Source organism: Electrophorus electricus, chromosome 2 (assembly GCF_013358815.1).
Source record: "Electrophorus electricus isolate fEleEle1 chromosome 2, fEleEle1.pri, whole genome shotgun sequence".
In the NCBI taxonomy this organism is placed as follows: domain Eukaryota; kingdom Metazoa; phylum Chordata; class Actinopteri; order Gymnotiformes; family Gymnotidae; genus Electrophorus; species Electrophorus electricus.
The window spans coordinates 10,414,249-10,438,133 of NC_049536.1; the positions used below are offsets into that span (position 1 = coordinate 10,414,249).

Consider the following 23,885-nt stretch of genomic DNA (forward strand, 5'->3'; position numbering starts at 1 on the left):
TTTGGATGATTGGCCTTTGGGACTGTCCGTTGTGTTGTCATTGGCTCAGAGCTGTGTCACTCTGTGATGTGGGTTCTGTGGGTTTGGCAGAAGGGGGCTTTGAACCCAGATTTTTTGCTTATTAAAATAGCTTTAAAAATTAGATTATAACAGCACTTCTCTTTTCTAGTCTGCTTCTTGGCCGTATTTAACAGGTAAGTGTTACCTTTCCGCTTTACTGCATTCTACCAAACGCCCCTCTTTAGCATTCAACAATCACGTGAATCCTTGCAGCTTCAGATCGGAACCATACAGCTCAACTGTTAGAATATAAAGATTTACATTCGTTCATCTTAACACCACTAATAAAGTTAGATTTATCCGTCACACTGAAATGTCCTCTAAGCTCCAGCTTCATTAATATCATTAATAACTAAATTACGTTAACCTGTTTGTCATCATCGTCACATCTCCACGAAACCTTGATAGTACTGTAACCTCTCATCTCGTGTGTTTTAATTTTGAAATAAAATCATCAAGAAGTTATAAAAGTGCTTATGTCTATAATGTTTTACATGTTTTAATTGGCTCTTGATCACTAATGGATTTTTTAGTCAGACAGCTCATGCCGTATTTGTGGAGAACGTCTTTCATGGTACGCTCTGCTACCCCTACATGGCTCTGATGTGAGGATGCGCTGTCTGGTGGCAAGAGTCAACCACAAGACTCTCATAGTCATCTGTGCAATTTTCACTCTCATTACTGTGCTGTTATGGAACAAGTGCTCCAGCGACATATCCTTCCACACTCCAACCAAGCCCCAACCTGAGCCCGCACCCACGCTGGGGAACGAAGGGGACAATGGACAGCCTCCGGAAGCGCCCCCGGTGGCCAGGGAGGTACAGTACGAGCAAATCGATTGCCTCATAAATGAGGATGTAACGATCAAGGGCCGCCGGGAAGGCAACGAGGTTTACCTGCCCTTCAGCTGGATGGAGAAGTACTTTGATGTGTATGGACGTCTGGTGCAGCATGAGGGTATGGAGCGGTTTGAGTTCTCTCACAGCTACTCACGTGTGTATGCCCAGAGGGAGCCCTATCACCCAGATGGTGTCTTTATGTCATTCGAGGGCTACAACGTGGAGGTGAGAGATCGGGTGAAGTGCATCAGTGGCGTGGAGGGTATGTTACTTCTTCAGCTGTTAAAGTTTACAGTATTTTGTGGAAAGTTTCTGTTTTTCATCATTTACATTTATAGTTTTACACCCACAGCCAGCAATTATAGTAAGTCAACAATAGAGCCAACTCTAAGATTGGACTTGGGTGATCAAGAACATGAGTGGACTGAAATTAATCAATTAATAATGTTTTTTGACTTCAGCTTAATCCTCTGTTTCTTTGCCTTTCTTCAGGTGTGCCCATATCCACACAGTGGGGCCCACAGGGCTACTTCTACCCAATCCAGATAGCTCAGTATGGACTAAGTCACTACAGTAAGAATCTTACAGAGAAAGCACCTGAGATAAAGAACTATGGTGTGGTAGAGGAGAGAGACGGCAGCCCCAATCCCTGGATGGTCCCTAAGGGCTGCTCCTTTACCAAGGTCCATGACCCAGGCTACCCATCCACTGTTCATCAGTTCAGCACACCAGGTAAATGCTCAAATGTTAATGTCACACATGCAGGACAAGTCAAAATAACAGTTTGAACTATAACATGCTATAGCATTGGAGTGATGTTATTTGATTTTTTGATTTGCAGAAAATGTGTCACAAAAAAAAAAAAAGACTTTTATTTCTAAGATAGGATGCCCTCTCACTGCATGTCCATGTATGTTTACCTCTGACCCATTTATTTTGTGCAGACAGTTCTGAGGGTGTATCTCTGCCTCTGGACAACTCAAAAGACTTTGTTCTCTCCTTCGATGTGAAGTTCACTTCCAATGGTAGCCTGACGGTGGTGCTTGAGACAACAGAGAAAGGACCCCCTTATGTCATCCAATACATCACTAGCTCCCTTCTCATTTCCTTTAAGGACAGGGAAGTTATCTATGGCATTGGGCTCCGAACAGCTTGGAGTACACTGACTCGAGACTTGGTGACTGATCTGCGTAAGGGAGTTGGCCTGTCCAACACAAAAGTGGTAAAGCCTACTCGGATCATGCCCCGACGTGTGGTCCAGCTGGGACTACACGGCTCAGGCTTCATCAGCAACATCACTATCTCCTCCACAGCTCATATGGCTGCCTTCTTCGCTGCAAGTGATTGGCTTCTCCAGAACCAGGATGAGCGGGGAGGTTGGCCAATAAAAGTGACTCGAAAGCTAGGGGAGGCCTTCAAGACCTTAGAGCCTGGCTGGTACTCAGCCATGGCACAGGGCCAGGCCATGTCTACGCTGGTGAGGGCTTACCTTGTCACACGTGACCCTGTGTACCTCATTGCTGCCATGCGGGCCACGGCACCTTTCAAACGGACCTCGGAGCAACACGGTGTGAAGGCCCTGTTCATGAACAAGTACGACTGGTATGAAGAGTACCCCACCACACCTAGCTCCTTCGTGCTCAATGGCTTCATTTACTCTCTGATCGGACTGTACGATGTGGCAGAAATAGCAGGGGACAAATTTGGCCGTGAGGCAGGTGTGCTGTTTGGCCGAGGATTAGAGTCACTGAAAGCCATGTTGCCGCTGTTTGATACAGGTTCGGGAACTGTCTATGACCTGAGACATTTCACATTGGGTGTGGCACCAAATCTGGCACGCTGGGACTACCACACCACTCACATAAACCAGCTGCAGCTGCTAGCTTCCATAGATAGCACTCCCATTTTCAGAGAGTATGCCAAGCGCTGGAAGACTTACCTGAAAGGGGGTCGTGCCAAGCACAACTAGGTTAGTTTCAAAAAAGATATGTGATGTCCTGCAAGGTAACTTATGTTAGAGACAGAATCATGGTGTGGATTTAAAGACTTGTTGAAATGTAAGCCAGTAGTCTAAGCTTTGTTCAGCTCAGATATAGATGCACAGTTTGTGAAGTTAATAAGCTTTCATAACTCCATTTCAAGGAGCATTTCAGAGGATTTGATTTCTATATTTGAAAAAGTGTCCCACTGACAGCGACAGTGTGCAACTTTGCACAGTTGTTTAATACTCGCAAATTAGCGGCAACTCCTGAAAAGCAATGCAGACACCTACATGCACTTTAAGAATAGCACATCCAGTTTTGCTTATTAAACTATTGTTGAGTAGTAACAGAAGCAAATACTATGACTGTGGGTACGTGTACAATTAAATTGTGCAGTGGTGGGCAGTAAATTGTTTTACTTCATGATGAGGAGTAGTGGCTGCATTCAAGGTCTTGCTGGTGTGCAGTAGTTTTAAGCAGTGTAGCATACGTTGTATTTATATTTTCGTGAAAATTCACTGTCAGTATGTTTATATGCACGTAGAATTTCAATTTTGAGACACAGTTAATGCAACACTGCAGATGTGCTGGTGTTATAACATAGCTGTATAGTTTTATATTGAGAAGCTTTGAAGTTTAAATAAAAATTATTCACTCATTAATTGTTTTACTAATTTCATCAATATTTCATGTGACAACCACCAATAAACCCACATTTGACAAATTGTTCTAAAAATGACTAAAAATAACTAAAATGAGCATACTTTAATGTTAACTGTGTAAACCTGATTTGTACTATTTAGCATCCCCCACGATGAGCAATGAATGAAACAAACTGCCAGAAAGACAGCCTCAGCTAGAAATATTTGTGATTTCACATTCTATAAGCTATATTTACAAATCAATAACCTGTCCTTATTAACTTGTGACTAAACAGAGATATCTCATACAGATGATTTCAAGATAAATACACTTCAGTTAAACTCACACCGCAAATCGCCCTTTCTTGAAGACAGTTCCCTTCTCATTAGTTTTGGTTAAAAATAATAGTTTAAAGTCCTATCAATGAATTAGTTAATCACTACTTAAACTGTTTCTTATACACTACATAAAGTGTTTCTTATACAACCAATTTGTTGATATTGTATCGCGCTGTACCTTTAACATCGAACTGTAGCTTATGAAGATGAATCTATATGCTCTGTTGTCTATTATATTACCTACCACAACGATACAGCATCTTAGCTCGTCTAAAATGCCTGTCTACACCAAGGTATTCACTAACCAATAAGCTAGCTAGCTAGCTAACGATATTTTTCTTGGGTTCTTAGAAATCGATTTTAAAGAATAAAGTTATCAGAATGAATTATTTAAAACATTACTAAAGGATATGACTGTAATCCGATGGATGTGTAAGAAATTATACGGCATCGTCATTATATGTTCAAAAACGGAATTGTCAGTTCTGGTTGGTTTCAAGTAGCAAACAAGCTTGTTGGCTTGTTAGCTAGCTAGCTAGCTATGTAAGCTGGCTAGCTAGTCTTTAGCTACGCCTTCGATGACACATTTCAACGAAAATACACGAAAATGGGTATGTTCTGTTCCAACTGCTTTATTTTATTATGCTGTCTTTGATGTATCTTCATCTGATCAAACGTTATTTTTTGTTTCTAGCAGGGTTAGTTTAGGGAGGAAAAGCAGTGTCCCTCCTGGCTATCTGGCTAGCTGATTGTTGCTAATGTAATCATTGCTAGCTGCCAACCAGTTTCCATATTTGGGCGGGTACACTAGTGACTATCGTTATCAAGTTATTGTTAGCTACGGTCAGACAGGAGGTTTATGCAATGGACTGTTCTGATGTTGAGGGTTTTTTGTATGTCAGCCAAAGCAGTATGTACAGGGTTAACACCTCAGCCGCATAGTAATCAGTCGCCACTAGCTAGGACTATCTAAGGCTGAGCAGATTTGACGCAGTTTCTAGCAAGGATGGCTAACTAGGTAGCGTAGTTAACCATCTCAGCTAGCAATATTTATAGAAGGGGAACTTAGATGTTGGAGAACTATCTAGCTAGAGTAGGTTAAGAGAGCAGCAATGGGTGCAATGCTGCCACATTGTCAATTTTGGGACATCCGGGTTGTTTTTTCCTTTGAAATAATGGCTAATAGTGCAGTACAAGTCAACTTGAATTTAGCTGGAGATAATGCTGTCAAATTAACCATTAAGTCAACTCTAGTTATATTTGTTTTTTCTTAAGTTAGCCAGCCAGATTGGTGTTGAATTAGTTTCCACACATTTAAGAAACTGAAGCTGTTCCTTTATATCAGTGAGCTATAAGTATGTCATGTAATTCTAGAGGATAGTAAGGGGGATTTAATAGTCTTTTAAAATGTATAACCAGCAGTTGTTGGGTTACAAATAACAAATCATGGCTACTCCTTACTGTGTCCAGCACTTAATAATTGTTTGCTTATATATTATAGTACTGTAACTGAACTTTTTCACATGTTCATTGTATTGGTATTAGAGTGCCATCCATTTCTGTATCCTGTGTTTTAAATACACTATAACTAGGGGTTTCTTAAAAGATTCAGTTTTATACCTATATAAAAATATCTATAATCGAAATGGTTCTATAGCACTAGCCTGAGTGCACTGTCTCCTCTCTCCTAGTCTGCATGGCCTGTGTGCTGCTGAGTTAGTGACTGGCCTTTGTGTGCTGAAGGGCTGAGCGGAACGCTCGGCCTGAGAGGGGGAGAGGAAAATGGCCGTACAGAACAGGAACGCAGTGCTGGTTCTGTCGGGGCGGGAGCGTGGGGCCCGGATATTAGGCTCCCACCGGTTCTTGCAGCAGTTGGCAGAGGAGAGAACCCGTTGGATGAAACTGCAGAGTCAGGTACACTGATCCTTTCAGCAGCAGTTCTACCGAATGTGGTCTCTGTAGTTCCACCTGCCAGTGCCTACCATGCACATGGAAGTTCATGATCCTGTTGCCGATAGACATCCCAGAGGGCACTGCAGGAGGGGATGCTGTTGTGGTGGTGTTGACCTTCTTTGATGTAATTGGTGGTGTTGACTTTGGTATTGTGTAATTGGTAATTGTAATTGGTTTTGAGCAGCCATATCATTTCATTGTGCCTTAAATAGAAGGTGGAACTCCCAGATAACCCTCGATCAACATTCTTACTGGCCTTCAGCCCAGACAGGTAGGCAATTAAGAACTATCAGTACATAACTTCTGGTATTGTGAAATTTGATTTTGTTCTAATTAGCACTGTTATTAATGCTCATATTTAGAACTAATAATGACCATTGTGCAATCACAGTGCATCCTGCTCATGGTGGTTTTATGGGCTTTCAGGAATCTTATGGCCTCCACTCATGTCAACCACAACATTTACATCACAGAGGTGAAGACAGGAAAGTGCCTGCATTCTCTGGTCGGTCACCGGCGCACGCCATGGTGTCTGACCTTTCACCCAACAATCCCAGGCCTTGTGGCTTCTGGGTGCCTAGATGGGGAAGTCCGCATTTGGGATCTACACGTATGTTTCTGTCTATGGTGGTATGCTGTGTGTCTTACTGTGGTGGGATGTTAGGGTGTGCTGTGTGTCTGTTGCTGTAATGGGATGTTACAGTATGCTGTGCGCATTGTGCAGGGTGGCAGTGAAAGCTGGTTCACTGAGGGGAACATAGCCATTGCCTCGCTGGCCTTCCACCCCACTGCCCAGCTGCTGCTCATCGCCACCAACAACGAGCTGCACTTCTGGGACTGGAGCCGACCTGAGCCCTTCGCTGTGGTCAAGACGGGCAGTGAGGCTGAGCGTGTCAGGTAGGACGGTTAATAAGAACGTGCGTGTGTGTGTATGTATGTGTGTAAACGTGGTTTCCTGTAGCCTTAATTTTTGTCGCATCTCGACACATGTTCAAATTTTGCTTCTTTTTTTTTAGGTTAGTAAGGTTTGATCCTCTTGGCCACAATCTTCTGACAGCTATTGTTAACCCATCCAACCAGCAGGTAAGAACCATTCTCTTCTTCAGTCTGTCCATATGCATGAAAAGTCTCTTACATGCCTATAAGGTTCATGTTGGTTTGGCCTGGCCTGTTTACACTAGAAAAATAAATATGTGAGATATAAAACTGATATGTTCCTCCATGTAGACCTTGTGTCCATGCAGACCTTGTGAAGCGGATACTGGCCAGGTTTTGAGACTGAAGTGTGTTTCTCCACTGTGTTCTGTAGAATGAAGAGGACTCGGATGTTCCCATGGACAGCATGGAAATGGCCCTGTTCCGTCAGCGCTCCCTGTTACGCTCCCCTCCAGTCCGCCGCACACCGATCTTGCACAACTTCCTGCACATCCTGTCTTCGCGTTCCAGCGGCGTGGCAGCAGGCGACCAGGCGCGGGCCACACAGGAGCCCCGCGAGACCCCTGCCAGTCTGCCTCTGTTCCAGTACCCCGGGCGGGGGGATCCGGGGGATCGCCCTCCCCCACAGGGCTGCACTCAACACCTGGGGCTCGGCTGCCTGTGCAGCCGCTGTGCTGCGTCCCGAAACCTGCTCGGCCAGAACCCCTCAGCCCTCCAGCCTACGGAGTCCCACCCCCAGACCCACGCCCCGCCGCCAGCCTCTGCCTTCTCCACCGCCCCCAGCCAGCCACAGCCTCCCTCGGACAGGCCCTCAGCTTTCAGTAGTGTTTACAGCGGGACCGCGGGGAGCTCTCTACATAGAGGCCTGTTGTCTCTCAGAACAAATCTACCCTTGGGCCAACAGTCGGGTGGCCCTGCAGAGCTCTCAGCACGCATGCCTGGACCAGACTGGGCTGGTAGCCTGCTAAGCACTGGTCCTGAGGCTGCCCTGGGCACTCTTGCAGGGGGCATGGGGGGCAGGGGTGTCATACTGCCTCCCAGGACTAGCTCGTCCTCCATGGGTCTGCACCCCTTGCACCGGTACCCTGACGGCTCCTCCTCCTCCCCCATCTACACGTCAGCCACAGAGGGGCGTGGCCTGGCAGTGCCCGGTGCTGACCCCCGCCAGGGCCGCGCCACTGACGGAACAAGCAGTGGTCACCACCCGTTCTACGACAGCACCCAGCGCGGCAACCCCGCATCCATCCGGAACGTTCTCCAGTGCAACCTGAGCCGATATTTTATGGAGTACGAACGCATGCAGGACCTGGAGAGGCCCAGCGGCAGCCGCGAAGTGGCCAGCCAGGGTCCCGTGCAGGAGTTGCTAGCCAGCAGCATGGACTCTGAGAGACCCGGGCCGTCTCACCGCGCCTCCTCCCACGGAGCAGACGGAGGCGCTGGGCCACAACCCAGCCACCCTAACCGCTGCCGCTCGTGCCACAACCTCCTCACCTTCAACCACGACACCCAGCGCTGGGAGCGCTCAGCCCAGGCTTCCTCCACCTCCACTCAAGAGGGCCCCCCTTGGCAGCTCCCCGTGCCTGCTTTCGAGGACCCTGGCCAGGGTTCCAGAGGGGAGTCCCACCCTGCTGAGGTAAGGGCACTGGAGCCCACCGAGGCATCTTCTGGCCTACAGGGCCAACAGCCCATGGGCTTGGTATATAACCAAGCGTCGGGGCAGTGGGAGAGAGTGTACCGGCAGGCCACAGGCAGCCCCTCAACAGAAGCAGCGCAAGAAGCCTTAAACCCAGAGGTGCCTGTGGACAACCCTGATGAGGACTCGCTCAGAAGGTAACCTGGTTTGGCTCAGCACCACCTTGCAATTATCTTCCAGCATAGTTTTCAAAATCTCAGAACAGTGTTTTTGGTCTTGCTTGTGTAGAAAATCAGGCAATGTGAGTTCCCCTGTTTTAGGAGGCTTTTGGAGTCATCGTTGTTCCCTTTCTCCCGGTACGATATGTCTGGATCCCGAGATCATCCTATTTACCCGGATCCCGCCAGGTATATAATTTAGAATTTAAAACCAGTTAGCTACAATGCACCTGATTTTTGGTTTCGTGCCAGCAGTTTGCTTTTGTGCAGGTTATCTCCAGCGGCATATTATGCCCAGAGAATGATCCAGTATCTGTCCCGGAGGGAAAGCATTCGTCAGCGTTCCCTACAGAACCGCTTGCGTACTCTCTCCTCTTCCTCTGACAACCAGGCCAGCAACCCTTCCTCCGCACCAGCAGAGGGCAGCGATGCTGACTACGAGGAGATAGAGTGGGTCTTATTTCCCTTTAGATTTCAGATCTTGCATTCAATTAGATTGTTAGCTTCCATCATGTAGATTCCATCATAGCACCTCTCTTTCCTTAAAGCACATGTATGATATAACCTCCTTCAATATCAAGGTGTTTTTGGCAAAAATATCTATTAGATAATCATTTTCATAGGTATATTTTTAGGCTTGTTGGGCTACTCATGACAGTTTTTCATGGCAGTATATAGGACAAGTTTTTGATTGGATTGGCAGTATCCATCTGTTCACAGTAAGTTTCTGATTGGACTGGCAGTGATTATCTGTACAGTGTAAGGTGGTGGTTTTTTTGTTTGTTTGTTGTTGGGTTTTTTTAGGACACTTGACAAGCTGTGCTTGTGTTAACCTTGGGTTCCTTGAAAGGTGCAATATAAATATAACTTGATCGATTCATTCAATCATTTGCAGAAACTTTTTGGTTTGCTATTCTAATCCCATTTTTACAAAATGGCAGTTGTTTTTATCTGACCTTACCTGTTTTGAAATGAGATGGGTAGGTTGTTTTTCCTTTTCCCTCTGAACAGTCTGTGTGAGTATGTTAATGAGCCGAGGGCGGTTGTTATTGTTGTTGCTGCTGTTTACTTCTTTCAGCAAATGAGATGTTTCGTCTCAAGTTTTTTCTTTTGGTCTCCAGGGAGCCTGGAGACCGGGCGAGGCACAGAATGCCCCGCAATGCGCGGATGTCTGCCCCCTCCCTCGGCAGATTTGTGCCACGGTAAGATCACCCCCGCCAAGCTCTATCATTCGTAAGACCTCCTCTGCCGTACTCCTTCTCTTGAAAGTTGTATTTGCTTGCTTTGGGTGCCTGGGGCTTTTGATTTCAGTGGACTCTTTTTACTTATAATAAAGTAAAGAATAATCTGTGTGTTTCAAAGGTTTGGCAGGAGGAAAAGGTTTTGACTTATTAATTGTTGTCTTTTGAAGGAGGTTCCTGTTGCCTGAATATCTTCCTTATGCTGGTATTTTTCATGAGAGGGGTCAGTCAGGTCTGGCAACCCATTCCTCAATCAACCGAGTGCTAGCAGGTATCCTCAGTGCATTTACTGCTCTCCCAGCAACAAAATAACATTGAGTGAAATATTTAACCTGGTTTTAAAAGATTTTCTCTTGTAAACCATTACCATAATTATGGGTTCCATGTAAGTACAGGAAACAATTGGTGTGTGGGTAATGCTTAGCGTAGTGAAGATCTAATTTGCGCTCAGATTCAGTTTGTAATGTACTTTTTCTTTCAGGTGCATCGATTGGTGATGGCCAGTCTGCAGTTGCTAGTAACATAGCCAATACCACTTACAGACTGCAGTGGTGGGACTTCACCAAGTTTGACCTGCCTGAGATCAGCAATGGTAGTTATCTGCCGTGGTAGTTAATAATAGTTACTACACACTACCTTAGAGTAGCAAAGCTGACTTGGAACTTTTTATAAAGGCCTGTTTTATTTTTCAATAAGGTACATAAAGCAAAATCTTTTTGTAGATACATAGACTGAGCCAGATTTTTATAAGTGAAGAGTAGAGAAGACTTGTCATCTTGCACTATATAAAAAAATATGATTTAAAATGACTCATTGAAGGTGAAGCACTAATTAACTGAGGGTGTTGCCTTTATTAATTTTTCCTTAAATCAATCGTGTCTTGTGCAGCCTCTGTGAATGTGCTGGTTCCACACTGTAAAATCTATAACGATGCAAGCTGTGACATATCGGCGGACGGGCAGCTCCTGGCTGTGTTCATCCCGAGTAGTCAGCGGGGCTTTCCGGACGAGGGCATCCTTGCCATCTACTCTCTTGCCCCCCATAACCTGGGAGAGATGCTCTACACCAAGAGATTCGGTCAGTGAGCTGCTTTGTGTGGACGTAAAAAGTGTGGGAGGGCTCATACTCCTAGCCGTAACCCAGTGTATAAGGCTGATTGTCCTTATATGGTAGTTCCTGCTAGTTACTCTTTTTGGTAATACCTGAATATTCATGTTTTGATTTTGTTTGTAAGTAAACTGTGCAGGAGGATTGCTCATCTGGACTGTATCTGGACATGTTCAGGTGTACACTGGAGCTCTGGCCATTTTATGTTGCTGGAAATTTGTCAAGTAAGAATGCTAAATTAAATGGGAATTATATAACCACTGAAATATCCCAATAGCCCTCATGCTGTCTTCAGGTCCCAATGCCATCTCCGTGAGCCTGTCTCCAATGGGCTGCTATGTGATGGTGGGACTGGCTTCTCGCAGAATCCTGCTCCATCCTAGCACTGACCACATGGTGGCACAAGTGTTTCGCCTGCAGCAGCCACATGGAGGAGAGACATCTATCAGGGTAAGTGTGTGTGGTCTTCTGCTTCTGTCCATTTAAGTTTTACCTTTTTTTTTGCAATCTGCAAAAAAACCTGCAATCTGTTTCATACAATAAAGCACATCGTGTGTGTGTGTGTGTGTGTGTGTGTGTGTGTGTGTGTGTGTGTGTGTGTGTGTGTGTGTGTGTGTGTGTGTGTGTGTGTGTGTGTGCGCGTGTGCGCGTGTGTGCGTGCATGCTGTGCAGATGGTGTATAATGTGGTGTACCCCATGGCTCCAGACCAGCGCAGGCATGTCAGCATTAACTCTGCACGTTGGCTGCCAGAGCCTGGCATGGGCCTGGCTTATGGCACCAATAAAGGAGACCTGGTCATCTGCAGGCCTGTGTGAGTCAGTGCCGTCCCACTCCCCCCCCCCCACTCCCTCAGGTTTCAGGCGGCCGCAGGGTTTTCTACCCAAAATTCCGTTAGTTAGCTTGCTTAATGGCACACAGTTACTATGGGTTGTGTTGGCATATCTTGTGTAGTCAATTGGTATTGATCAAAATATAGTAAATCTGCTAGTGCGAATACCACAGGCACCCATACCAACTTGGAAAGAGTACCTTGGAAGACACTGACTCCCAAAGAGCTGACCTTCTATTACTACCAGCAGGGGTCTGAGGCATGACTGACTCATTCTCGCTCCTTTCAATATTTTCTCATGCTAAAAATGTATAAATACAGACAGCTTCAGAGTGAGGCTTTATTAATGGAGTACTTAATGTATGCAGTTACAGGAGTTATTTATTAATAGTGAAGAGTGAGCATGAGGAACTCAGTAACACTCAGGTCTGAGTGAGGGTCAGGAGCTTGCTAACATGCAGGTCAAAGTGAGGGTCAGGAGCTCGGTAACGGGTTAGTCTGAGTGAGGGTCAGGATCTTAGCAGGTCAGCTTCTAGCTGACTCACTGCTGCCAGCTGCAGTTTCTTATTAGATTGCTGTCACTATTATTGGCAGGAAACTGGGGGCGGCTTCTGGAAAATGACTGGCCCTTGATTGCTTTTTAACAAGGTTTCTGGGTAGATTCTCTCTGCACTGAATGTCTTTTGGAACTCATTGCTTTCAAGGTATTCACTCTTAACACAGTTTGCAAGGAGCTCGGAGACTGTGATGTGCCTACTTCATTTGTAACTAGGTGAAAGCCCACATAGATCACGCCAGTTTCGGATTATTGAACCTTCTCGGGTTTTTTTTGGAACAACATAATGATTAATTGGCCAATTAGTTTTACAGTATTGTTGATGGAATAAGATGTCCCAGTGTTGAAGTGTATTAAAGTCCAAGTGGTTTTGTGTTTGCAGAGATTATCGCAGCGATGGAGACAGTGGTGCTGATCAGGGCTCAGATCCTCCCTTCAACATCAACAGTAACAGTAGCAGTCGGACTCGTGGAGTGGAACGGCCAGGGTCCGAATGCTCTCTACTGTCCTCATCACTTTTACAAAGTTACTCAAATGAATACCATTTCCAAATCCACAAATCAATGCAGTAATCATCTTCTGCAGCTTATGATTTTCATAATTTTCACTCTCTGATGTAGGACAAGTAGATCTGGCTGGCGATTGGACAGAGACATGGGGCTGATGAATGCCATTGGCTTGCAGCCCCGTCAACCCACCCCTTCAGTGACCTCACAGGGCACACAAACACCGGTGGTCCGTCTGCAGAATGCAGAAACGCAGACGGAGAGAGAGCTTCCCTCAGCAAGTGTTTCACAGACCGGACAAATGCCCCAACACTGTAAGAGATGCTCTCACACACTGCAGCCACTGCAGTAGCTCCTGCTTGTACACTGTGGTTATTTTTATGCTAAGGTTTTCCCTTTTAGTCTTGCTTTAGTCTTTGTGTAAAACATTACTGTACCATAAAGTATTTATTCTCTCCCGGGGCCTTCTTTTTCTCACGGTGATCTTCTCAGTGGTGGAGACCAGTGAGGTGCAGACCACCAGCACAGAGACACTCCCACACAGCGAGACCCGACACACACTGGCTCCTGGAGCAGCTTCGTACGAGCGCTCCACACATACAGACTCGTTCACTACCAGCCACGGTACGTATCTCACTATAGGCTTTTTTGTTTGTTTGCTTGCTTTCCCAATCCATTCTTGTCCATATCTCGTATCTTTCTTTGCATCACTGTACTTTGGCCATTAGTGTTCCCAGCCAGGCCCATGCTGGAAGCACTGCTTGTGATACAAGTGGAAACTGAAGAAGAGCACAGGGGCCTGTTTTATGTCCACCTGAGTAGTTCAGGCAGTTACTATTGTGGGATCACCTGCTGCTGCTGGTGTAATTTAATTTTCACTCTTTGTCACAGTGATGGGCATCTTTGATTATCTGCAGATGATCACCCTCAAAAAATTTGCTACACAGCCCCCTTTGTTTGTTTATTTATTTGGTTATTTGCAGTGGTTAAAGTAATTGACTTGTAATCGGAAGATTGTGGGTTCAAACCCCACCACTGCCAAGTTACCACTGTTGGGCACCTGAGCAAGGCCCTTAACCCTCAATTGTTCAAGCTGTACTCAGTCATAATTGTAAGTTGCTTTAGATAAAAGCGTCGACTAAATGCCGTAAATGTAAATGCAAGAGGAGAGAAATGGTGTGAATCTATACTTCCTAAGCTAAGAGCTGTCATCATATTCTCGCTAATTTATCCTCTCATATTCTCACTTAAACCTTCATTCCAAACTCTTTGGTTTGAGACACAAAATAACACCTTCATCCATCTCAGGGGAGTCCCAGGCTGAGGCAGGCCAAGGGGAGGATGCTCTGTCTCGTATCCGGCGCCTGATGGCCGAGGGGGGCATGACAGCGGTTGTCCAGAGGGAGCGCAGCACCACTATGGCCTCCATGGGCGGCTTTGGCAACAACATCGTGGTGAGCCACCGCATCCACCGTGGCTCACAGACACCGGCGGGGGCAGCGCAGGCCTGCCACCCAGCCGCAGCAGCTCCCACGGGGGACAGCCTCAACACCACACAGCCCTTCTCTGACGCTGTGGAAGATCTCATGACTTCAGGCTCTCGATACTCCATTCTTCCTCCTGAAAGTCCCTCAAGTCCAGTCCTTCCGCCTCCGGGCTCAAGTGCAGCACCGGAGGCAGCAGCACCCTCTGTGGCCGAGGACGATATGTTGGAGGACGGCCCGTCAGTGGAGCCCCAACCCCAGCCCTCCTCCAACAGTGCATACGCGACCGACATCCATAGCAGCAACAGCCAAGAGGGTAGCAGCCGAGGTTACCCTGGTGACCTATACAGCAGATAGTGCTACCTTGGTCTGTCCTAGACCCACATGTCAGTGCAGCAGGCAGGCTGCAGAGGGCTGGCTGTGGAAAGGTTTTCCATAGAGCCTGATGGATCAGGACTGCGTGGTGGAGCTGACGGAATGGGACTGCGTGCCTGTCTGTTCTGCCTCCTGGTATGGCCTTACTTGCAGAAGTATGAGTGCCAATTTCCCCGGGCCTCCTCCTTCCAGAGGCGGTGTCGGCCTCTCTCCCAAACGGACATTTCAGTGGACGATTTCTTCGTGGTAGGCCATCATTATTGCACTTGGTCATTGCACTTCGGTTGTAGTTTTGCTTCCTTTGATACAAGTCCTTGGACGTTTGAGCATTCCATGCCAGAAAGGGCTTCTACTTGAGTTGTTCTCGTACCATGGTACAGAGTTGGCGGGGTTCAGTTTACTGGTTTGTTTTTGTTTTGTTTTTTTCCCCTCTTTCTTTCTCTTTTATTTACACAGTACACTGCTTGCTTTTAGGCCTCATTAATGTCATACACAACCAGTCAAAGTGCCACGCAGGGTTGCGGGGCCAGTGCCGCTGGACCAGGCCTGCGGGGCCAGGCTAATGGGTCCAGGGCCACTGGTCCGCTCAGTAAAAAACACAGCTGCATCCACCTGTGCCAGCTGGTTATGCATTCATTTCTGTAAGCGAATTGCATCAGTCCGAAAAATGGAGTGGAGCTATACAAACTCTCTTAGGCACTGCTGTCAGTTCATCTGTAATCATGTGTAATACACATTAGTTAGTGACATGTTGGCTTGATGTGCTGGGCAGAGATTATGATGACAGAGTTATAACGGTTCCCCATTTATCGCACAAAATGTTCTAGATTTTCAACAACCAATATGTATGGTGGGTGAGCCCAAAGCAGCAAACTGTTCATCCAACTGTGTCGCCATGATGACTTTTAAGTTCCTTTAAAGAATACATCTTTCATATTATTTGTTAACTGGAAAACCTTTTCACTAGAAAACTGTCAATGCATAAGGTTCATCCTAAGTTTAGTTGGGTCAGAAATTTTCTTTTAAACCTTTTGACAAGGGCCAAAAAACGAAAGCTGTCAGCACGTTGCTATTGTTTGCCTGCCGAAGGTTCTGTCGCTTATCAGCGTGTTCGCAATGGCCAGGTCAGTTCAGGGTTTGCCTAGTTCTCATTTTGGCACCAGTCCCCTGAAAGGTGCTGCTGGTGCCGAGTTCTGTAGAACTTGTCACTAACGGCACAGCATGCCTGAGCCAGCTGCAGTAACGACTAGTATCTGATTGCACTAAGCACCCTGCTTTCGTTCAGAAATATCCATGCAGGGGTAAAAGTCGTTAGGAGGCCAGGTGGGACATGTCTCCCACAGCAAACCTACATATAGAGGGGAAATAATACTTGAATTATGTACAGTACAAATATCTGTAATGGGTGAAGCGGAGTACTCCTGTTTGGTGGGGGGGGGCAGCCTTGAACCAGCGACTTTAACTTGATTGCGTTGAAACACAAACATGTTGCTTAAACTCCTTGTAGAGGGAATGTGTGCTTGCATGTGCGTGTACTACTGTGCATGAGTGGTTATATCACAGGGAGGCGTAGCATCTCCAACCAAGAAATGACTATTTTCAAGAAAAAGACTTGAAAGCTCAATTATTATTTTTTCTTTCTTGATTAATTTTAGTTAAGTATATATATTTCTTCTGTTTGCCTGTGCGCCTTTGACGGTCTTGTACCTCTGGTCACCTCTGTCCTGCGGAGACGTCTGGTGTAGAGCCAAGGACCTGTCATGGGCGTCATATAAGGTCACGTTAAGGTGGCCTTTCCCCATCTTCATTGCTTGGTGGAAAAACAAGCCCTTAATGTTGTGGTTTGATTTTATTGGTGTCTGGAAAACAGATTGATTCTTTTAACAGATCTAATGCATCTGATAATGTAGTCCCCCTTTTATCTGGCTAGTATTTGTCCAGTAGTTTTGCCACCACCGAATTTCCTGGAGGACCTGACCTTCTAAGTTTCTGTACTAAGTCTACGGGAGCCTTGGCCAGCCGTCATCTACACGTGCCCCTTGTCAAATGGAACTGAGGGAGTGAGAACATTTGAATCCTTTAAAACATTATTTGTGACTTAACTGTCAAGCCTTTATGCCTTTTAAGAACTGAGTGATTTTGAGTGCTGTTGTTTCAAATGTATGTAAAACTAAAATCCTTGTTGGTGCTGTTTTGTTGTCTTTTTCCACTTTATATGGTTAGCCTGGTACATATGTTGAAAAGACACTGATTACATTTCTGTATTTTTGTTTCCCCACGCACTGTTACTAACATGAGAACTGAAGTAGGGCAATATAAAGCAAAGATGGATTTATTGTATCATCAAAATGTATCCTTCACCATTTAGGGTTGGGATGGTGTCCTATTTCCTCTTGTCTCCTTGTAAATCTAATCACAGAGATATCAATTAAGATGTAATCCTTTTTTCTTCTTTCATATAATTTCAGAACATGTGCCCATTTCAGAACATTTGATTTTGAGAGAATGTCTCGTGTATCTCAATGGAGTTTGTTTTAGTGTTTTAGGCTTTCATGAGAAGCTTGTGTACATATTGGTGAACTGAACCATGTGACATTAGAAGAGATACCAGCAAAGCAAAACATAAAGTTGATAGATCTACACCTTGACTCTGCCAGTTTTAATGTCCTCACTGCTGGGCCAGTGCTGAAGAAATCAAAGGCATGATTGTGGCAAAAATAGGACTTAAAAGTCTCTCCTCCTCACATATGAGGAGCATCTTTTATCAAGCAAAGAAAGTTCATTCTTTTATTAGCTAAAATAGGGGTTAGGTGTTTGTTTGACAAAGTGCTGTGGGACACCAAAGATTCAGTGTTATGATGCGAAAAAGAGATTTAATAAAAATGGGGAATATTGAACGTATGCAGCTGCTTGTACTTGGTCTTAGTTTCTCTATTTGTTTGAACACATCTGCAGGTTTAAAATGGAAGGAATCCAACAATGTTTTCCAACAATAATAGTTGAATTTCATTTCAGCTCTAACATAATGGCCTTCTTCTGTGCCCAGTGAGTGTCTAGAGAAGGGAGGGGTGCTCAGACTCTGCTTACTTCCTACCTTACCTGTCAGCCCACCAAGCACACTTTGACATACATATTTCATTACTGTCTGGCATATTCTACTAACCATAATATGCAAGACCAATGTAGTGAGAGGCTTTCCCCCAATGTAGCATGGACTTGCAGCTTGTTATGAAGGAAGTCAAATGGTTCAGCTAAACTGGTGACTCACTCTGGGGTTCATTAGCTGTTAGCATCAAACTGAATGCAAGCGTTGAAGCAATTCTTTTGTATATTTCGATTGGACAATACAACCTGTTCAGTGTCATTTCAAAACATTCACAGTTTAGAGTTATGAGTGAATACAAGTCAGTTAAAGAAAGTGGCATTTTGTTTTATCAGCACCAGTCTCTATGTTCACTTCCTGCTGCTCCCTGTACAGGTCCACCCTTGGTGGTTTCCTCTGCCTGCAGAATCCTACGGCATGTATGAGAAGCACCAGAGACATGGGGTCTTGCTCACTGACCCTGTCTGCGTAAACATGGCAACATCCTGGTACTTCTGTCGGTCAAAATGAACCATCCCCTTCCAACAGTCACCAACTACTTCCTCTTCAGTCTTCCCTGCACTGGCCTCACCAGGGTCTTCTCCATGACCCATGACACTGTTGTAAACATAGTTAGAGGCTGCTGACCTCTGGGACAGTGTGACTTCTGGCTTGTGATGGACTATGGCCGGTTGTTAATAACTTCAGTTTTTCTGGCCAGGTGTATGGCATGGTTACTGTTCCTGGTGATCTGGGAACCCTGCCATCCTGTTATAGCGGGAGACATAATCCACCCACTTAATCCCCAAGACAGATATCCTCCATCAGTATTGTAACTATGACCACTGTTACCTGGTTTTCTACTTGCATAGTGAAAATATTGCTGGCCAACCAGGACAGGCTGGACTCCTGTGGCCAGAATATACAGAGCTGCCAAAACCTATTGAGCATGAGGGCAGGGAGAACAGCCTCTCTGGGGGCCAAACTGGGGAGTCTACAAGGCACTGGATGGGATTGTTTCAGTTTAATTACATGTTTAAGTTGGAAAGCTCTTCTCCCATCAAAAACAAAAGAGGGAATACTCATGTTTGTGTGGAGGAAGTAAGATGCAGACTGTCCATCTTGGTCTTTTTTTGGGGAAGCCAGGTGAGCAGAGTCTGGAGATATGCAATGGAGAGGAGGGTGATCCAGACATGCTCCTGGCCTTCAACCACTCCCCACTCAACATAATGGTGAAGATGATCCGTTCCTGACAGCGGACAGCTGGATACTGGCTCTGCTACATCAGCAGCACTCTTAAACCTGCCTGCTACTTGTTCCATAGAACTACTTTTTAGAAAATGGCTAAATTAGCTTATAAAGAAATATGCTATATTTATTGTCTAAGCAACACTAAGAGGAAGAAGTATACAGAACCATGTGGGCTGTTTCCAAGGGTGTACAAAGGATTTACATTATGGTACAAGGAAGTCACTCAATTTCATACTGTTTGTGTCTGTCTGTCTGAAAACACACATGGGGATACTATTGAAAATACACTTTTCTTATTTATTCACAAACCTGAAGACGTAATCAGTTAGTGATGATGAAATTTTGATTGTACATTGATTACAAATCTAGGAACAGAACATTTTAAACATACATATTTGTGGTTGTCTACTGGTGCAGCAAACTAAAAATTTTGAGGTTTGATTTATGCAATGTACACAGATATTGTTTGAAGGGAAAGTCTTTGTGTTAAATCACTTATCTTTTTTCTACAGTTGCAGTTTTTGGATAAATTCTCCAAGGCCCAAAAATGTGGGTTTCTCCATATAGGCCTATACCTTTAGTAAACAATGGTATTCTGTGGTTTTCTATTCATATATGAAAAGTAAATTACAGTTAACCATTTGCTATAGAAATTATTTTAAAATACGATAATGGAAACAACAATCATATCAACAAACGAGGATCAAATATAGATAGGGTTACAGTTTGTTTTTTTCCCTCATTGCAGATGAAACTCCACTCACCACAGTGAGTGTTAAGGAGGGGTTCACAGGGATGTTCCATTGACATTTGGGGCTGGGGAGATGGGCTGTACCACTTAGTTTTCTTTCCCTTTCTTTCCCTTCTTCTCCACGCCCTTGGGTTTGGGCGTCTTTGGAGTGCAGGGTTTGGATACCTTAATGGTGGTCTGGCAGTCTGCATTGAACAAGGCTTTCTTCAGCATCCCAGATCTGCTCCGAGTGCCTGTGGCTGTATCACACTCTGCCCAGCGGCTAAACTTGTACTTGCATTCAGCTTAAGAGAAATCAAAGATGTGGTTACACAAGTCATCTTTATATACCAAGGTTGCTAATGATTTGAAATGTTTTTATATATGCTAATGTCTTACCACCAAAGTCCTTCCTCCAGTTGCATGGCACTTTACACTTGTGTTTCTTGGTCTGCTCATGGCAGGTGGCCTCACGGACACCCACTCCACAGTCACCGCTATTGGGGACACATTTTCCATACACCCACTCAGAGCATTCCGCATGTGCTTTGATGTCTTTCCCATTCTCTGCAGGAACATGAATATTACATGCATGTACATTACTGTTATCAATGCCGTTAAAAAGAGGAAAGTGGTGAATGTTTGATTGCAGACTGTGCAGAATCTGAATCTGACCTTTTCTCTTTATGGCTTCCACAGTGACCGTCAAAGCCACCAGCAGCGCAATCGTTATTGAGAATAAACTCCGCATCCTATGGCCAGCAAGTACCAACATCAGCTAAAATATTTACACACACACCCATACATGGACAGATTATTATGTAATTTCATGGCATATATAGATTATATTTTCTCTTGAAAAGTATTAGTAAGTGAGTGGAGAAGGGGTTACAGTTAGCACTGTATCCTTGTCATGAAGTAGTGACTAATTAATTGGTTGATGCTGATTGAATAATTGGCTGATACTGAGACTGGGAATGTGACAGTCCAGTGTGAGCAGTGTGAACAGTCCAGTGTGAGCTGAAGGGCTGTCAAAATACAACAAATGAGATTGTGTTTGTTCTTGCTATAAGTGCTGTAACAACACTATACAGGACAGGGTGATCCTGCAAACTCCAACACTTGCTAGGAAGACAGCTATCTTACATGATCAAGATTAAGCAAACAAAAATATATAGTATTAATGATTTAAAAGTCCCAACAGGCATTCGATCTTACTGTGTTTAAGGCTTTTCCAGTAAGCTAAATAGCTAAGAAAAAAGAACTGCACAGAAGGGCTGCACAGAACTAACCCAGACAGTATGTTAATGCAAGCAGAAAGTATAATTGACAAAATTTTAATCTAATTCATAGATGCACTAGAATAACACTGGTATGGTGACACCCTGGGTGGCTTTTATTAGCAGATATTGTGGGTGATCCTCATCTGGGAAAGTTACAGAAACATAATGCACTGTTTAGTACATAAGCAATTGTGACTTTTTAATGTATACATCATTGGAGGCGTGCACTAACCAGCGTTTTTCACATCACATTAAACATGAAAAAAATACAAACAAAATACAGGCATGAAAGCAAAGGCTGGGATCCTAAACAGACCTCATGATGGATATTTCATTCCTACAAAGCATCTCAATAAGGCACTCAACTAACATCCTGAGGCTCTACTGTGTGTGACTCCATTTAAGTGCCTCTCTATATTTTGCCCCTCTCCTCCCGGATAGCGCACACACCACTTCTCCTTTTCATTATCCTTATCCCTCCATTAAAGCCTCCTCTTTCATTGCGCAGCCTGCAGTACGGCTGCCATTCTTCCCCGACTCATAAATGTAGAGGGGCTTTTTGTGGGAAGAGAGGCAGTGCTCAGCAGGGGTGCCCTCCCCTCCTCGGGCCCAGGCACTGAGAGAGAGGCCAAGCGCTCAAAGGACTTCAGCTCAGCCTCAGAGGAGCCCGATTCAGTGGCTCTGAACAAAGGCGTCTCGCCTGTTTTCCTTCCCTTTTTTGAGGAAAAAAAAAACAGATCCCATGCTGTCTCTCTCGGCAGGACTGCTGAATGTAAGCTTATTTGCATCGAAGGACAAAAACAGCTCTGTGGAAGAGCGAGGGGACGGGGGATGCCGCTTTTGATTAAAAATGCAGGCCTCGACATTTTGAACACTTCCTCACAGCGCGTAGAGTTCACCGACAAACACATTTGAAGCCGGTTCTTAAAATGAGCGGCATCCGGGGATCTGAGCATCTTTTGACAACTATGTTCTGTATTTCTATTAATGATTAACTGATGCCATGAAAAAGGGAACCGGTGCGAGCAGCCCAGTTTGCAATGAGTTTCCGAAGTGGGCCAGCAGAACTAGCATCAGCAGCAACTGTTTTCAAGAGAGCAACGTCTGCATCACTAAACTACCGACACTTCAGAGACATCGAAGCTCCACAAGTTAACCATCCAACTGGATGTTTGCAGTAATGGGCTTAAGTAAGAGATTTCAACAAAGCAATAAACTTATACTAACATTAAAAAAAAAAATTAATATATAGTGGAAACACAATTTTATTATTTAAACAGATGGACCATTGCTGCATCATAACAAATCATTAGTCTACTAGAATAGTCTTTATTGCATTAGTGAAACCTACACCAATTCTATATTTAATGTGCCATAAGTTGTTTTTTTTTTATCCGATGACACGCAAAATACCAGTAACCTGTCTGCCTACTACATTGTGAAGAGAGCAAAGAAAAATGGCATGAATAGCACAATTAAGCAACTATACGCTAACGATAATAAAATCACTGTGCAATGCACCTCTCAAATAGCCACAAAACTGAAAGAGCGCACAATTTCAAGTCTGTTTAAACGCAAAGCAGGTATTTTCTTTTTCTGTCGAGAGAATTTCCTGCTACATTAAAATACATAAAAAGAGAATGAGCATACTCGCCTCGTTGTGATAAAGGTCCTTTTAACACGAGAGTTCGGTGTATGCCCTGCTCTCCAAACGACAGCTCCCCCCTCTGTTTCGCCTACTCTTTGTTTTTGAAAACTAGTTTGAGCTGGTCGCACGGCACTGAATTTAAATGCACCCCAATGACACCATTGTTTCACGTGACCCAAACTTTATACGAAGACATATCTAGTCAAATATTGTTTTATGTAGAATTAAACATCACCGTTCTCTTTTTTTTTCTATACAAAGTCATACTGATGGGGAAAAAAGGTTTACATATAATACGAGGAGTGGTACGTATATGTTTCAAGACACCTCAATCTACTGTTACATATTCATTTCTGGAAACTGACTTTTACTGCAGCTTTTACCCTTAAAAACTCTACCATTAAGGTAAGTACCGCAGTTTCGAAGGGCTGTAGCTGTTGGGATCAATACACAGTGTAATGCTGGCATACATGGTGTTTCCCATAGTGTTCCATTTGCCTTGAAGCTTACTGAACATTCTGCAAATATTTTAACCCAAAGACAACTTATTCCAATACTCAAATATAGTAAAAATTAAAACACAAATATTGAAATTTAATAACTTTATTATTATTATTATTAATTATTATTACAGTAATAAACCAGCCCAAAGTACAAATATACATCTAACAATCCTCAGTAGATAACACTTTAAAATCTATTATAAATAAAACAATACATATATGTGTTGATAATGTTATACAAGTTTGGTCAGGATATTGGTAGTTATTGACACATTTGTAAAATGTCTGATATGTACATATACTATCTAATGTTGAATTGCACAGCAACTGGAAACAGCCCTGACAATGCAGTTGAACTCCATCATTACTGTGCACTGAAATAAACATTGTGGCAATAGTGGCAGATGGCACTCAAAGAAAAAAAAAAAAAATCAGTTGAATCGAGAACACATTCAGTCAACCTCGTGCGTATCTAATACCTTAGGATGTCACAATCAGAGTGCATGTAAGCAAAAACCAAACTAACTACAATACACAAGAATTTACTCATCAAAATATATGCTGACATACATTTACCTTTAAAACTACACATAAAACGGACAACCTTAAAGAGCTGAGCATTTGAATATTTTAGTGTAACCCACCACACTAGGTCACTGATATGTCTAGTCGTTAAATATTGACAGTG

The 23,885-nt window shown here is 44.2% G+C and overlaps 3 protein-coding genes across 6 annotated transcripts; 2 read left to right on the forward strand and 1 right to left on the reverse strand.

The window, feature by feature from the left end:
* Positions 1-82: 82 nt before the first annotated feature.
* glcea (glucuronic acid epimerase a) lies at positions 83-3,528 on the forward strand. Of its 2 annotated transcripts, none has more exons than XM_027021453.2 (4): positions 83-194; positions 594-1,161; positions 1,392-1,631; positions 1,844-3,528. In XM_027021453.2, the coding sequence occupies exons 2-4, from the start codon at positions 672-674 to the stop codon at positions 2,866-2,868; spliced, it is 1,755 nt and encodes a 584-aa protein (XP_026877254.2). In that variant the 5' UTR covers positions 83-194; positions 594-671; the 3' UTR covers positions 2,869-3,528. The 2 variants fall into 2 exon arrangements, with proteins under 2 accessions (XP_026877254.2, XP_026877255.2); XM_027021454.2 differs by having other exon boundaries at positions 598-1,161.
* Positions 3,529-4,113: 585 nt separating this feature from the next.
* Positions 4,114-19,421, forward strand: ambra1b (autophagy/beclin-1 regulator 1b). Of its 2 annotated transcripts, none has more exons than XM_035534417.1 (19): positions 4,114-4,472; positions 5,553-5,775; positions 6,027-6,085; positions 6,241-6,424; positions 6,539-6,711; positions 6,831-6,897; positions 7,124-8,580; positions 8,704-8,790; positions 8,872-9,051; positions 9,723-9,803; positions 10,013-10,113; positions 10,324-10,434; positions 10,731-10,919; positions 11,227-11,399; positions 11,622-11,761; positions 12,718-12,822; positions 12,956-13,155; positions 13,334-13,465; positions 14,150-19,421. In XM_035534417.1, the coding sequence occupies exons 2-19, from the start codon at positions 5,644-5,646 to the stop codon at positions 14,680-14,682; spliced, it is 4,104 nt and encodes a 1,367-aa protein (XP_035390310.1). In that variant the 5' UTR covers positions 4,114-4,472; positions 5,553-5,643; the 3' UTR covers positions 14,683-19,421. The 2 variants fall into 2 exon arrangements, with proteins under 2 accessions (XP_035390310.1, XP_035390314.1); XM_035534421.1 differs by having other exon boundaries at positions 11,245-11,399.
* On the reverse strand, positions 19,310-22,798 carry mdkb (midkine b). Of its 2 annotated transcripts, none has more exons than XM_027021465.2 (4): positions 22,701-22,798; positions 20,439-20,515; positions 20,163-20,330; positions 19,310-20,068 (listed from the first exon to the last, which is right to left on the reverse strand). In XM_027021465.2, exons 2-4 carry the CDS (start codon positions 20,512-20,514, stop codon positions 19,872-19,874), a joined length of 441 nt encoding a protein of 146 aa, XP_026877266.1. In that variant the 5' UTR covers position 20,515; positions 22,701-22,798; the 3' UTR covers positions 19,310-19,871. The 2 variants fall into 2 exon arrangements, with proteins under 2 accessions (XP_026877266.1, XP_026877265.1); XM_027021464.2 differs by having other exon boundaries at positions 20,439-20,541.
* Between the last annotated feature and the right edge of the window lie 1,087 nt (positions 22,799-23,885).

Excerpts from the sequence above, each read along its gene's own strand:
- glcea (XM_027021453.2), top strand. The coding sequence starts at position 672 with ATGCGCTGTCTGGTGGCAAGAGTCAACCACAAGACTCTCATAGTCATC. Across the intron at positions 1,162-1,391 it reads GTGCATCAGTGGCGTGGAGG|GTGTGCCCATATCCACACAG; the intron begins GTATGTTACTTC and ends GCCTTTCTTCAG. Across the intron at positions 1,632-1,843 it reads TCATCAGTTCAGCACACCAG|ACAGTTCTGAGGGTGTATCT; the intron begins GTAAATGCTCAA and ends TATTTTGTGCAG.
- mdkb (XM_027021464.2), bottom strand. The coding sequence starts at position 20,538 with ATGTTGGTACTTGCTGGCCATAGGATGCGGAGTTTATTCTCAATAACG. Across the intron at positions 20,331-20,438 it reads GGAAGCCATAAAGAGAAAAG|AGAATGGGAAAGACATCAAA; the intron begins GTCAGATTCAGA and ends ATGTTCCTGCAG. Across the intron at positions 20,069-20,162 it reads CTGGAGGAAGGACTTTGGTG|CTGAATGCAAGTACAAGTTT; the intron begins GTAAGACATTAG and ends ATTTCTCTTAAG.
- ambra1b (XM_035534417.1), top strand. The coding sequence starts at position 5,644 with ATGGCCGTACAGAACAGGAACGCAGTGCTGGTTCTGTCGGGGCGGGAG. Across the intron at positions 10,435-10,730 it reads CCTGCCTGAGATCAGCAATG|CCTCTGTGAATGTGCTGGTT; the intron begins GTAGTTATCTGC and ends TGTCTTGTGCAG. Across the intron at positions 11,762-12,717 it reads CTGGTCATCTGCAGGCCTGT|AGATTATCGCAGCGATGGAG; the intron begins GTGAGTCAGTGC and ends TTGTGTTTGCAG.